The following is a 15,539-nucleotide window of genomic DNA, read 5'->3' as shown; positions in this document are numbered from 1 at the left end:
CACTCTCAAACCAGCCATAATTCCTATACGCCTCTGCCACTGTAAACCCACGTCCTTCTCCCCTGCCCTCTTTCCCGCCTTCCCACCCCACCTGAGGAGCTTAACTGTACATCCCCATGCGCCCCAGTGCTCTCCCCCTCCCATTCCCCATCACCTGCATTCGCACTCCATTGCTTCAAGCTCCTCCATGCCACGTCTCCTGGTCCTGCTACTCATTCCAAGCCCCCATGTTCATCCCAGACTCAACTATGTCCATGAGTGCACCCCGGGACTAAAGCCAAAACCATGAGACATGAAAAAAGTGCTGCTCAATTCAAAAGTGTATAATGCGTCCAGGTAAAAAAAAAAAAAAGAAAAACCAGTATAAAAAATGGGAAAAAAAATCAGGAAATTCAGTTTGAACTAGCTGGATGCCGTCGTATTTGCAATATGTATGCACACACACACATACATTAGCAAGATTAGAATTGCTGAACAATGTTAATGGTCATAGTTGTCATGTTTGTGTTTGCTCTCAGGATCAGGTCACCAACCCAGCTGTTCATTAGGCTCCGTAAGCACAAAGTTTGCACTTCCTAAAACAGCTGTAATTAACAAGGGCAATTAAGATACTGTAATGAGATGCCTTGTATAATTACAGTCTCATTTAGTTAATTTAAGGGTTTGGCGAATGCCTAAGCAGGAATCAACAAGGGCCCTCCGTGGGCGTCGGTTGAGCGCTCGAAATCCTTGGGAACATTAGCAGCGGCTGCACAGCTGGACAGCCGAAAGGGGCTTTTGGCAGAGGCACGGTCAACTCATATAGACCATTCATTTTGATTCCAATGGGGTCTCCTCTTTTTTTCTCAAGCGCCATGTGGGGGGAATCTGACTGGTCCGAGTGGACTGATCCTGTCACCAGAGTACCCGGAACCGTATCCCCACGGCCGGGAGTGTGACTGGCTGGTCTCTGTAACTCCGGACTACATCATTTCTCTCAACTTCAACCAGTGAGTGAACTGTTTTCTCCCATAAAGGATGAAGACTTCATTTTCGCCCGGAGCAGGCTGCTGGGGTTCACTTTAGCCTTTACTGTTTCTGGTGTTTGAATTTAAGTGAATAATTCCATTTTTGATGTTGCCGATAAGTGAAACATCTCCAAACCCCTCAGGTTTAGTCTGGAGCCCAGTTATGACTTCCTGCACATCTATGATGGCCCAGACTCCCTGAGCCCCCTCCTAGGAAGTTTCTATGGCTCAGACGTCCCGGAGCGCATTGAGAGCAGCAACAACACGCTATTCCTGGCCTTTCGCAGTGATGCCTCTCTCAGCAGTAATGGATTTGTCCTTCAGTACACAGGTAATATATTCTGTCGGTTTGGAGACAGGCTCAAACAATTTTTAGTTTATTGTTTTGAATACAACATCCAATAAACACAATCTCTACATGCTTTATTTTATAATACTGTAGAAATTTTGCATGCTCACTGGGTTGACAAAATACAAGAAATGCTATTAAAAATATTAGATTGCTGGTTGAACCAGATCTACTGACTTTTTGTAATGTAGCTATAAGCACACGCAGGATAACTTTTGAAAAATCACGATTCAGACGTGTACTGTGAACACCGTCTCTTTTGGTAATTTGGGTTGGCGACGCTGATGCAACATGACGATTTCTTATCACACTTGCGAAAGCTGTAATGTTACGTGTACTGTCCAAAGTTGAAGCTAAAAAACTGCTGCTACCATCACCTCAGTTCCAGTCGATAGATTAGAGTGACAGCCTGGGCTGCGAGTTTGTGGACTGCAGCAGCAGCAAGGCCCAGTAATGTTGTGCATGCGACAAGTCTGATATTAGCATTTATTTGACATGGTGATTATGAGTGGGAAAAATATGCATGAAAACGGAGCATTGGGACCTTGCGATGAAAGGCAAATTGATTGTTCTCGCCTGACCTGCTTGTTAGTTCTCAGCATTGTATTTCTTTTTTCTTTCAACCCTATTTTATTTATTTATTTATTTATTTATTTATTTATTATTTTCTTTGTTCATGTTCCCAATGTTAAGTGTAGAAAATGCGGCTTGTGAAAACTACTTTGACTATAGAGCAGCACACCTTGGTAATATTTTTTTTACCATGACTTTTTTTTTTCTCCCTCTCTCTCCTTTTGCCTGTGTAATTATCGACCTGCAGTGCCACTGGCAGCGGACTATAAAAGAATTAGGAAAATGAAAAGCAGCGCGTGTGCTAAAGCGGCGTTTGATAAATGCTTTGCTGTCGTGCTAAATGTGCTGCGTAAATTAGAACAAATGCCCCATATTTTTTCAGCCCACGGCGGCCTGGACCGATCACGTTGTGCTGTAGCGTGTTTGTTCATTTGTAATCAGCGCTTTTGGGATGTCAGGTCATTATATCACAATAATGATGCTTTTTTTAATAATGGAAAGTTTGTAATTGTAATTGTAATTTTTAAATCTGGAAGCATTACATGTCAATAAAGCTAGAGCTTTGATTTGATATTGGTTCACCCACAAGTTAATTTCCCCAGGATCATTAAAGTCTTCTGATTCAGATTTTTTTCCCATATGCACATGTATACACAAAACACTTGATAATTTAATAACTGAATAACTTCTTCACATCTAGAGAGAGAGAGAGAGAGTGTCGTTTGGCCGTTTGAGTGGAAATTAGGCTGGTAACAGTCTAGTGGGTAGTACACCCACCTATAAACCAGAAGACCACTAACACCCAGGTTCAAATCATACTTACTACCATTGTGTCCCTGAGGAAGACACTTAACTCTGAGATCCTCCAAGGGGGGGACTGTCCCTGTCACTACTGACTGTAAGTCGCCCTGACTAAGGACGTCTGATAAATGCTGTAAACGTAAATGATACAGCAAAGATTATGTTAAGTTATGGTTTTGTAAAAATGACAGAAACTTGGGAGTGCAGTAGGTGTTGCCCCGTGTCTGCTGGCTGTTGACATGCCCTGTCTTTAGCTTCCTCTCCATGCCACTTAGTGTAATGGCTAATGACTCCTGCTCAATCTGGCCCAGCAGATGGACACAGTATGAGATGCTGAGAAAAGCTCAGTCGAAGGTCTCATATTTCCATATACAGGACTTTTATGGGTGGGATTCTCATCCAGTGAGATTATCAGCATGACTTTTGCCAACACATGTAAACCAAATAGACCAATTTGAATATTTCACATTTGAACAAACACTGTTTCTGATTGGCCTCTGAGGTGCCATGTTGGCCAAAACCTGTCAGGCTTCATTGGAGGTTAATTAAACACAAAACATGCATGGGCCCAATCAGCACCTCTGTCAGAAACACACACATAAACACACACACATAAACACACACATACACACACCTGAAGCTCCTCCCGCAGCACTGGTTCTGGCAGCCTGATCAGGTGGGTTGGGATGGGGACGTTTTAGGCGTCTGCTCTGTTCGGCCATGAAGGGCACTCACTCAGCCAGTTAACCACCACCCCTCCTCCACCTGCAGCAGAGCCCACTACTCACTACTCCACCTGCAGTGCAGAGGAATAAACTTCTTTTTTTATGCATCTTACATGGTATACTTTCTTAAGGGAAGAAATTGTGCTGGGATGGTGATTGATTTCTAATTTAAAACCAAATGGTCTTTCTCAGTTTCTTGCTGGCTGGTTGGATCCTTGAGGGGCCGTGGAGTGCAGTCAGCAGACCTTGGTCCAGCCTGGTGTCACTTTCAATCATTCCCGTGTCTGCTTCAAGCAGCTCAGGATGCAGCTGTGATGTCAGACAGAGAGAGAGAGTGGGAAAGGGAGGGAGGGTATGTGGGAGTCTTCGATGGTGTGTGTTCTATATGCCGCATTTTTAATTTTGCAACTTGCTTAGGTCATCTGAGGTCATTTCTGACAATGTGAAACCTATATGTCTCTCACATGTTCCCTTTACAACATGCAGAGAACCCACGGGAGTCGTGCTTTGAACCCGGCTCCGTCCGCAATGGAACACGGGTGGGGACAGACCTACGCCTGGGATCATCAGTTATCTACTACTGTGACAGCGGCTATCGCCTAGAAGGAGACTCCACCCTCACATGCATCATGGGTGGAGACAGTAAGCCCAGCTGGAACAAGCCAAAGCCCCTGTGCATAGGTAGTATTTTTTATACATAATATGCAGAAATTATGTACATGATCCTATAAATTGGATATAACTGGACATTTCATTGCACATACTGTAGGTTTGCATAGATTAAATTAGAAAATGGACATATCAAGATTTGTGTCTCAATGTCAAAGATGTAGATGCAATTTCAGTATATAGCTCTTAAATGCTGTCATCAAATCCCTAGGATCCTTGCAGTTCTACCAGGACCAAGTATTTCATTCATGTTCTCCATGTTTAAAAGCAGGGCTGTGCAAATGTGCTCACAAACAATTCCCCAATTAATAATGAGGCAAATAAATTAGCATCTAGTGTGCAAAAGACATGAGACAAAGATGACCCAAAGTAATGGAAAAGCCAAAGTATGGCCTGATGTGGACAAAGCAGCAGCATAGCGAGGCTATAACTGTTCAAATGGCAATGTGAGTCAGAGTGGACTGCCAGTTTATGTTCTTGTGTTCTTCGGTGCAAATCATAAAACCAATTTATTTATGTGCGTGTGTGAAAATTGTCCCATGTAGAGCATGCTGTTGTTGAAAGCCACTTTTTTGTAGCTTTTTTTCATACACAGGGCTGTGGGCAGACAAGAGAGAGCACTGTCTCCAGGCTACACCTCAGGGGTTCTCCTCAGGACCCCATCCCATCACAAGATGCATTAGATGCTCTCTTCCTGTCTGTATGCTGTACATCCATTGTTTTACTTTTGCTTGCTCAGTTTCTCTCTCTCTCTCTCTCTCTCTCTCTCTTTCTCTTTCCCCATCAGCTCCATGTGGTGGTCAGTATTCTGGGATAGAGGGAGTTGTGCTGTCGCCTGGTTACCCTGGTAACTACAGCAGTGGGAGGAGCTGCTTGTACTCTGTGGCCGTGCCAAAGGACTATGGTGAGAGAACCCCTTTCTCTAAACACACACACATGCATACACACAGGCTGTAAACACACAGACACACATAATATGCAGAGTATTTTTATTAGGCATCCAGGTTAAACACACTAATACAAATGAACACGCACACAAACATACACACACACACACACATGTGAGCACCCACGTGAACACACAGCTAAAATATATCCACAGCCAAGCCATTTCTCCTGCTGGCTCCACCACTCTGTAATAATGAGGAAGTGTGCAGTGTCCTGCAGGTCCATCCCTCACCTCGCCCTTCCCTGCAGGCTGCTGCTGATTGTGAGACTCTGTGGTCTGATCCGTAAAATGTGGAGGTCGTTTGCACCATTTGGGGGTCTTGCTGAGGGCTGAATTACAGCCCCCTACCCCGCCCTCAAACACATAGCCCCTTTCTTCCCTCAAACCTGGTATAATTACAGCCCCCGCTCTTTACTCGGACTCCTGGGGAGAGATGGAGTCGTGTATTCCCTCTTTAATGGGGCTCATGTTGCATAGACTGGAGAATAGTTGTCAGTGTCACCTTGTCATTAACATTACTGTTAGCAATAATAATACTGATCGTTTTTCTCTGCAGTGGTGTTCAGTCAGTTTGCCTTCTTCCACACGGCGTTGAATGATGTGGTGGAGGTGTATGATGGGCCTACCCAGCATGCCCGGGTCCTCAGCTCACTCTCTGGATCACACACCGGTAAGGCAGTCACACACATACACACTCAACCACTCAAACACAGTGTATTCACATACACAACCAAGCAAACATTTGTTGATATGCTTCTACATTGTAGACGTTTTATCTTGATTGTGTAAGGCTGTGAACATGATTTCTGGTGCTGTTGTAAATTAATATTTGCTGTAAGCTGGGCATTAATCGAGTGTACACGCCAGCATCTTTGCTCAAAGGTGCTGAGGAAATGCAAAAGCCCCTTTATACATCTCCGGATAAATAGGCAGGTATCTGAATGGGACTTTACTGCTGTCAGACTAATTATATTTAAGTGAAGTGATTGTCACATGTGATACACAGCAGTACAGCACACAGTGCACACAGTGGAATTTGTCCTCTGCATTTAACCCATCACCCTGAGTGAGCAGTGGGCAGCCATGACAGGCGCCCGGGGAGCAGTGTGTGGGGACGGTGCTTTGCTCAGTGGCACCTCAGTGGCACCTTAGTGGATCGGGATTCGAACCGGCAACCTTCTGATTACGGGGCCGCTTCCTTAACCGCTAGGCCACCACTGCCCCATTGTGTCTGGAAGACCGTACCAAGTATGAAAATTCAAAGAATTTAAAACTTATTGTTCATTGTTTTCTATATTGTGCCTATATCAGGGTTTTCCTGTAAACTGTGATATGAATTGAGACTGACAAAGGAGGGTCCATGGTCATTAGCTCTTTGGTTTGCAGTCTCCATTTCAGCCCAGTTACTGTGAGCAACGTTGACAGTGGAGCAGAGGTTCACTGTTAAGTCTGACACCTTACACTGTCTGAAGATAATAATTACCCAGCATGCCAGTAGGCTCTCGCACCAGTGTCCCAATGTCATTGGTGACATGTCAGGCAGGTGATGTGTGTTTAGAGGGTCACGTTGTCTTCCCATGGCTATGACCAATCTTGCCTGCCGAGATCACGCTGCCGCTGTGACCTTTGGGTAGAGGGCTGGTGTAACATATGCTGAGCAGTAATAAAACACACAAATACAAACACACCACCAGACAGGAGTTATTAAATGCATTATGAAAAGCCGCTATGACTAGTAATGAACAGTAAGAATTTTATCATGAAGTTGTGGGGGTCTTAACTGCTACTGTAATTCCACATTTCACATACTGAAAAAAGGAAAAGGCAGATATCTGAAAGCTGTTATATATAAGTATATATGGTGCTGTGATATAAAGCAGAAAAATACAGTAATGAAAAAAAAGTTTTCTCTGCCTCTCTCTTTCTCTCAAACAGGTGAATCTCTTCCTTTAGCCACTTCCAATCAAATTCTCATTCGCTTCACCTCTAAAGGCCAGTCCACATCACGAGGCTTTCACTTGGTCTACCAAGGTGAGATCATGTCTAGACATGAAAGTCTTCTGCATTTTGAGTAGCTGCTATTCTTCATCCTAATTTCCTTTAAGGCTTAAACAATTTTAAACAAATCAGTCAACTTCTTCAAATGGACAAAATTTCTCTGCTCATGGATTAGGAACACATCCTGATGGCATCTATTACTCACACTTCCTGTCTTTCTGGTGACCTGCCAAAAGAATAAACCGGACATAATATGTCCAAAATTCTGCTGCTGCTCCTGAACCCCATCAATTATAATGTCTCGCTATACAATACAGCATTCAATACAATTTAATTCTGCCAATCTCTACATTACCCTTCTTTATATCTAGCATTCTGACCCATATTAGACTAAAAACTGTTTACATTGTCCTTTCCTTTATTTTAAACTGTCTCCAGTTTAAAATTAATACTCCATGGGTGTTTTTTTTAACCTATGTGTGCCGGTTTTTTTTCTTGTGTATTTTGTGCCTTGTCTTATGATGAGTATATTGTTATTTTTTAAGATTTTTTTTACTGATTGTTTTTACTAATTGTGTAACACAGTTGTTGTATTGTAAAGTGTCCTTTATAAACATGTATTATGTATTATTACTAGGCATTGATTAATCGAAGTGACTCTATCCCTTGTATGGGTTTTTGGGTTTGTATCAAGAAGGTGCTTGTACAGACCAACAGCTCTAAAAGGGTGGGCTCACTGTGATTAAACTCTTTATAAAAATTTTACTGACTAAACTCTGCTCTGTTCATTGCAGCAATGTAATTGGAACATTTAGAACGTGGTCTTGAAGACGTCATTTGACATTTAGAAGATCTGTAATGAGACAGGTGGCATGTTGTTGCTTTCGTTCATTACTTGCTTATGACTGACATTGTTTTCTCCAGCTGTCCCGAGAACCAGTGCAACCCAGTGCAGTTCAGTCCCTGAGCCTCGGCATGGGAGACGCACTGGGAACAACTTTGCCGTGGGCGCTGTGGTTCGTTTCGAGTGCACAACCGGCTACATCCTGGAGGGGTCCAATGCCATCGAGTGTTTGACGGTGCCCAATGCCCTGGCCCAGTGGAACAGCACTATCCCCAGCTGCATTGGTGAGACCTGCATATTCAAAAACCAACACAAAGCTTTTATATATATTTATATATAGGAAAAAACATAGATATAAATACAATATTCAACTGTAATTCTATATTTTTTTATCTGGATAATATTTTTTAATAATAAGAATATTTTAAAAAATTTACAAAATGCAAAGTGAGCAAACAATAGAAAAAAAAATCAAATCATTAGATGTTGTTTACCTTCAAACCAGCATTATTCTTATGTGTACACTTGCAAAAAAACAGGGATTTTGCAGGATTGTATTCAGGTGTATGATCATTGATGTGATCAAACACAGGGTAATGCAAAAATTCTATTTGAAAATTTAATCACTTGGAGTTAGGGTTAAAAAACTTGTCCAGCTTGGTGCTTTTTTTCTAAACCCTCTCACTTCTCTCCATATGAACGTTGTGTGTTTAAAACGCTGTATTTATTTACCGGGTCAAAAGCACTGTAATCCCTGTGAAGCTGTCCTCTGTTACGCGTGAAGTCAGCCATGAGGAGCTCACATGGTGTTGGCGTCCTGCAACTTAACCCCACGTATAGCTCCATTGCGGTGCACTGTCGTGTGAGGTTACTGTCCTGGGGCTTGCTGTCAGGTGAGGTTACAGCACTGCAGGCTTGATGTCACATCGAAGCTGCGGCCATGTGAAATGACTGTCTCGCGGTGATGCTGCCCCTCGCAGTTACTCTCATTCAGGGTCGATGTCATGCAGCATTACTCTAAGGTGTCAACATTAAGTATGTCTACAGACAGTGACTGGCTTTATGCATGCAGTGTGTCTTATAGATGTAGATGTCTGATCTTGCACTGTGATTCATTTGATTTGAAAGCTGTGATTTGTATAGCACTGCAAAGCAAGTTCATTTTCATAGCACATTTAAATTCAAAGGTTTCCAAGATTGAAACATTAATTGCATTAATTATACTAAAAATGCTGTAAATGTTAATGTAATAAACTAAAAGACAATCTAGAAAAGTGAAACGTTTGTATTTATATTGAATAGAAATATGTAGGACATTTATGAAACATTTTAGTAGTAAAGAAAAGAACGTCCAGTCTGTATTAAAAAAAACACACACACACAGACACACATTGTGTCACCAGATGCTCACCTGTGCACTACAATGAATCCACCTGCTATTTTGCCAATGTGGAAAACACCAAACTCTATTTGTTCTTTTTTTCTCATGCATCTGCCTCATCTCTCTCTCTCTCTCTCTCTCTCTCTCTCTCTCTCTCTCTCTCTCTCTCTATTTCTCTCTCTGTCCTCCTGTCTCTGCAGTACCATGTGGTGGCAATCTCACCCAGCGCACTGGCACAATTCTGTCACCCGGGTACCCAGAACCCTACCTTAACAGCCTGAGCTGTGTGTGGAAAATTACCGTTCCAGAGGGATCCGGTATCCAGGTACCACCACCGTCCTTACAGCATGATAGAAGAACTTTCTTTGGTACTGTCCACACTGTCAGGGGAGCAGCATTCGGAGACTGGATGCACATACGTTTATTTTTCCTGGTATTTGAACTAGACACAAGTCAAACACCCCACCAGCTGGTAAAGTGGTCTCTCTTTTTCTTGCTGTCTCTAGTGCCAAAAAACCATGGGGATATGGGAATTTATCCCCCCCCAGCATTATGTGCCCTCTGTGTTCACGCACCTTTTTCACCATTCTGGTGTCAGGACCATTGGAATTCAGATTCAGATGCAGTGCAGGAAAAGCAGCTGCTCTCCAAGGAGCTCTGTGGTTAGATAGAGTTGTTTTTGGAGGCCTGCATAGTCCTGTCAATTTAGATATTATTAGTCTTAGTCACGTCCATACTCATTCTAGTCAGGTTTCAGGCGACTAAATGTCTGAGCATTTGAGTCTAATTTTAGTCAATAAAAAAATGTACTTTAAATCTTATTAATGCAATTCTATTTAACCCCGTCAGTATAGTACAAGTACCAAGTAGAAAAGCCAAAAAAAAAAATATTTTCGTCAAACCCATTTCATAATTACCAAATTATTACCAAACGTTACCAAATTTAACGTGACGAATCTTGGCCACACCCTGTGTGAAGTTTTGATGTTAGCATACTAATATGCAATCTTGTTCTAAACGTCACCAAATTTCACGTGACCACCTGCTCCATCGGCTACCTTAATAACACCGCCTGATTTTACAGCGGAGACCAGCTCAGGAGACCATGCCCGGGACAGGCCCATCAAAATTTCCTCTGGAATTTTGGGTTCTAGTTGTTATATTATTGTTATCTTATAGACTCAAGAGCTCTTTACATTGATTCCAGACTCAGAACTTTTTCAGACTTTTCTTCCATTTTTTTCGACCACACATTCTTTTTCTTTTCCACATCATTGTGAAAAAAGAGTGTCCAAAGATCGCTTCATCATTTTCTCCCAGCCATCTGATAACCCACCAGAAGTATCCTGAAAACTAACTAATACCATATTTGCATATTGCGGCGGTGACTTCATCTGTAAGACTAGATAATAACGTGATTAAATGACAGGAAATAACGTTTTGTCTTGTTTTTGTTAACAAAAATGAAGAGACATGTTTGTATCATTTTTATCTTGTAAACCATATTTAGTCTAATTTTATTTGCCAACGATATTGCATGATTTTGTTATGGTTTTAGTCACTTGACCAGCATTCACATCTCATCTCGTCCTGTCAAAAAGGTGAAGATATTTTGTCATAATAACGTTGACACATGGATCATTTTTAATAAATACGAACATATGCACGCATAAAACGTCCCGAGATTCTATAGGTTTTACTACGGCAGTAAGGTTGTGTGGGAGACAGAAGCTCTTTTTAATTGAAATCAGATCTGCTGAATGAAAACAAAATGAAATAGAACCAGGGACTGTTTAGGAATATTTTCTGTGCCAAAAATATAAGCTGCTTGGCTACATGTGCTCGAAAAATTAGCTCCCAAAAAAGAGAAAAATTGAAGAGGTAACACAAGACACAGACACACCCACCCGTAATCCCACAATCCCATAATGTTTCATTAAAACAGCACCAGCCTTAATTGATTTGTTGCTAAAAGAATAAAATGATTTAATTTCATTCCAGTGTTTGGAGTGTGTCTGTAGAAAAGTTTGCTCCAAATGTCTTATTTACCGTGCCGTGAGATGGCACAGTAATTGGATTAATGGATTATTTTTTCTGTGCACAGATTGCAGTTTTGCTTCAGCTGAACACATAAAGTGTGAGCATGACAACCCAGGGGGACGATTAAGGGCCGAATGTACCCGCCCTGCATCATTTCGTATGGGCCCAAATGAGAGATCAATCCGCGATTTTTATTACCTCACATCCAGTTCACAACAGTTTGTGAGAAACGTTGAGACCGAGCTTCCCTCAATGACGCCCGGGAGAGAGCGGCTTTGGGAATAGGGACACGGTGATGAAGGAGGAAGGGGAGGGGGGATGTTGGACTGGCAGTAGAGCAACTGAGGAGGTAAACTCGAGCCGGAAGGGGATATTGAAAGACAGATTGCTGCAGGGAAGAGAGGAGGGCGAGGCTGATAGATGGCCGAAGGGACAACGATGGATGAGAGATAACGGGAAAAACACCCCCCCACCACCACCACTAAAGCAAATTGTGCAGATCTGCACATGAGGTGCCACAGCGGAGTGTCCGTTTGTCCTTTGTCCTCTCTTTAGTGTTCTCTTTGAAAGTAAAGACGATTACACCATTGTTTCTGTGATTCATGTCCCTCTTGCGTCCTGCTCTGTGCTCCACTCCTTATCCTGCTGTTCTCCATCGGAACACAAAGAGATGAATAAATATGGGGGATTAGGGAAATGGCTGTTTTAACATCTGTGGCGAGGATTCTCTTAACAGCATCAAATCCCTCTCCACGAGGAACACTGCAGCCAGAGGGCCGAAAAAAAAGGAGCTCATTCTGTTCAAGCGCTTTATTGGTTTCAAAACAGAAAATCATCCGTCTGAGTGAAAATATAAAAAAAAAATGTTTATTTTTTGCGATGCAAGACGGCCGCAAAACAAATCTGGAATACGGCGGAGTGGCAAGCAGCCGTGACAATCTTCACACCATTGTGGCCATGCAATTTAGTGGTTTGTTTGCAAGTGGACCTGCCAAAATATTTACTGGCCGACACGTTGGCGACACATCTAGCACGGGAAGCGATAGTTAGCAGCTGTTACTTTTAAGACGGATTTTGGAGGCTGAATGAGAGGGATTTGTGTAAAATGGGAAATGGCTCTGTGTGCAGATCCAGGTGATCAGTTTCGTGACGGAGCAGAACTGGGACTCCCTGGAGGTGTTTGACGGTGGTGACAACACGGACCCCATGCTAGGTAGTTTCTCTGGTGAGTACTGAGTACTTTTTTTTCAGTGGCGTTAGCCTTCATTAACGTTTAAAACATAGACGGGTCAGAGGTGTGGGCAAACTCTTAACGTATACAAGATAACATTAAATATGATCAAACCAAAGGCAATAACACATGATATGGGCTCAACAAGATATGTTGGGGTTGTTTTTCATGCACTGACACTTACTTTGCATGCTTCAGTGGGTTTTTTCCATTTCGCTAGAAAGGCTAGCGCTGGTTATTGTTTTGTTAATAAGACCCGTACATCAGCTTTCACAGCCACTGAATTGCACTATAGTGTATGCAAGTGAAAGTGATTATTTTTGTCATTGTGATAACACAGCACACAGTGAAACACAACAAAATGTGTCCTCTTCATTTAACTTAGTGAGCAGTGTGTGGGGACAGTTCTTTCATCAGGGGGACCCTCATGGCACCTTTCCGCAACCATTTGGTTAAGAGTCCCACTTCCTTACCTGTTAGGCCACCATTGCCCCACTAATGCATCTTGTTACATACACAATGTTTTCTTGTAATAAATCTTTTAAAGCGCAATTTATTTATTTATTTCATGCTGGAACCCATTTGTGGACACTGGGCACAGGGCAAGGACTTGCCAGGGTGGGAGTACCAACCCACCACATGGCACACACACACATACACACCATTCATCCACACCTATGGACAATCTAGAATCACCAATTCACTTAGCGTGCATGCTTTTACAGCTTTTAGCAGATGCTCTTGTCCAGAGCAACATACATCAGTGCTTTAGTGCATGCCTTACATCAGGAGGAAACCAGAAAACCCAGAGGAAGCCTAGTCCAACACGGAGAAAGCATACAAACTCCGCACAGACAAGGTCTCCACCAAGATTGGATAAGTGCATTTTCTCCCACACTGATGGTATGTTCCAGTAGGACTTAATAGGTAATGTCAAAAAGGATATGGACCATTTATCACCATTGAAGTTTAGTAATGTACCAGCTGCAGCTGGACTTGTGTAGGCTTCACTGCTATTAACTAAGATAAGGTAAGATGGGATAGATGATAATTTATTAGTCCCACAAGTGGGAAATTTACATTGTCACGGCAGGAAGTTGACAAGATAAGAGCAGCAAAAAACAATAGCACAGACATTATATGAACTGTATAATATAAAAGTTCAATGTACAAATACGCAAATAAATATAACATAAAAAATAAAACAGTGAATGTGATATGTAAAAAATTTATTATGTCGGTATATACATAAAAGATGTTGTTGTGTTAGGTGAAAATAACAGCAGATATGAGGGGTGGGTATGTCTTTATTACAACAGAAACATAAAACACCATCTGTGATTGACTTGTGTGTATTATATTTATTATAGTTTTATTATTATTTATTTTATTTGTATTGCTTTCATCTTTTGTTCTGAAAACACAGGTGATGTTTTAGTGCAAATGTTTCAACGAGCCCGACAGAGAAAGACAAGGATGAGCAGCTCAGATAAATAAGTGAAAACTATAGCAAGACAAACTGGCCAATCACAGCTGCCTGTGGCCTGTTAGGTGGTCATGTGTGGAAACTGACTCTCTGCAAAGGGGCTTTTAATATTACTCTGTCACTTCATCATCCCCTGTTGCTGTCTTACTCCAAATCTTCTTGAACCCTGTGCTTCACCTTCTGCAGGTACCACGGTCCCTGCCGTGCTCAACAGCACCTCCAATGAGCTCCATCTCCACTTCTTCTCTGACATCAGTGTGTCGGCGGCTGGATTTCGTCTCGAGTACAAGAGTGAGAACCGCAGTCTTCATAGCCTAACCATTTAGCATTCCACAGAATTGGGACACTATTAAACACTTCTTTCATGCTTTATGTTATAATAATTTGTATTTTTGTCTGCATTTTGCAATAAATCAGTTGGATATTGGCCCATTGCGAGGTTTGAGAGCAAAGACTTTTAAAATCTCTTCCATTCTGAAGAATGAATGATATATATGTATTCACTTTTTTTCTCATTCCTGACTCCTCCCACTGTGTCTTCGTGAAGTCTCTTTATGATTCCTTCATTTCTTGCTCTATTTATCACCTAGGTTTTTTTTCTTTCTTCTTTTTACCCTTTAGCGGTCTCCTTAACAAGCTGTCCTGAGCCAGTTGTTCCCATGAATGGTTTCAAGGTTGGAGACAGGCTGCAGATGAATAATGTGGTGTCCTTCCAGTGTGAGCCTGGATACACTCTACAGGTACAGTCCAGCCCCTCCCTCCCCCCCTTTTTAAACTCGTGGGACATGATGCAGTGGTTATTTGGAAGCCACTGACTTTGCAGGCATCGACCAAATCGCAGGATGTATTACTGTTGATCAGCCTACTGTCACTGCAGATCTTCTTGCCATTTTGTGTGACTCTCATATTTAAAATTGCCACTATATCCACTGATGGACAGTAGCACATTACTGTTGAGTACAGCTTTCAGCAATGGTGCTTTCTGAACAAAATGTAATGAATTTACATATCCCGGAGTTCATTTAAATTTTTTGCAGAGTCCTGCCTGAGAACCGATAGTTTTTATGCCTTTCTGAATAATGAGCAGGATCTTATTCCTAGTTTGAAGCGTTGTAATGAACATAAGTTAAATACAATGAAGACTGATGTATCCTATGATTCCAGTGCTCAGTAAACAGCCCTGCCCCATTATTATTACAGTCTGTTGTCAAAATCAGTAGCACTGAAGGTACAGGAGAAGCCTGTTAGATTTTTCTAACATTTTTTCGAAATATACAGAATATTTTTAATCAAAGATCTTAGAAACTGTGTGGAATAAAGTTATTGAGATCTGAGGGCCTTAATGAATTAGTTTTCAATTCATAACTTAGCCATAATTTTATTACTTAGTGTGTAAAGGGACTTGGTGGTTCTCTTTTTTCTGTCACACCAATGGTTGGACACTGGATAATATCCTAATTGTTCTATAAACACAAGCACAAGAAAG

At 41.9% G+C, this 15,539-nt stretch overlaps 1 protein-coding gene across 1 annotated transcript in view; it reads left to right on the top strand.

Moving 5' to 3' along the window:
- Window positions 1-15,539, top strand: part of csmd2 (CUB and Sushi multiple domains 2) — a 242,749-nt gene that overhangs the window by 172,328 nt on the left and 54,882 nt on the right. Inside the window, exons 28-38 of the mRNA XM_028963348.1 lie at window positions 851-989; window positions 1,151-1,338; window positions 3,942-4,136; window positions 4,912-5,028; window positions 5,630-5,743; window positions 7,009-7,104; window positions 7,996-8,199; window positions 9,497-9,621; window positions 12,465-12,561; window positions 14,240-14,344; window positions 14,675-14,793. Coding sequence (XP_028819181.1) covers window positions 851-989; window positions 1,151-1,338; window positions 3,942-4,136; window positions 4,912-5,028; window positions 5,630-5,743; window positions 7,009-7,104; window positions 7,996-8,199; window positions 9,497-9,621; window positions 12,465-12,561; window positions 14,240-14,344; window positions 14,675-14,793 — 1,499 coding nt within the window. The remainder of the gene's footprint in view (window positions 1-850; window positions 990-1,150; window positions 1,339-3,941; window positions 4,137-4,911; window positions 5,029-5,629; window positions 5,744-7,008; window positions 7,105-7,995; window positions 8,200-9,496; window positions 9,622-12,464; window positions 12,562-14,239; window positions 14,345-14,674; window positions 14,794-15,539) is intronic.

The sequence above is a fragment of the Denticeps clupeoides genome, chromosome 20 (genome assembly GCF_900700375.1).
Source record: "Denticeps clupeoides chromosome 20, fDenClu1.1, whole genome shotgun sequence".
Lineage (NCBI taxonomy): Eukaryota > Metazoa > Chordata > Actinopteri > Clupeiformes > Denticipitidae > Denticeps > Denticeps clupeoides.
The sequence above is the reverse complement of the archived record's forward strand: the minus strand, read 5'-3'. Positions and strand labels throughout refer to the sequence as shown.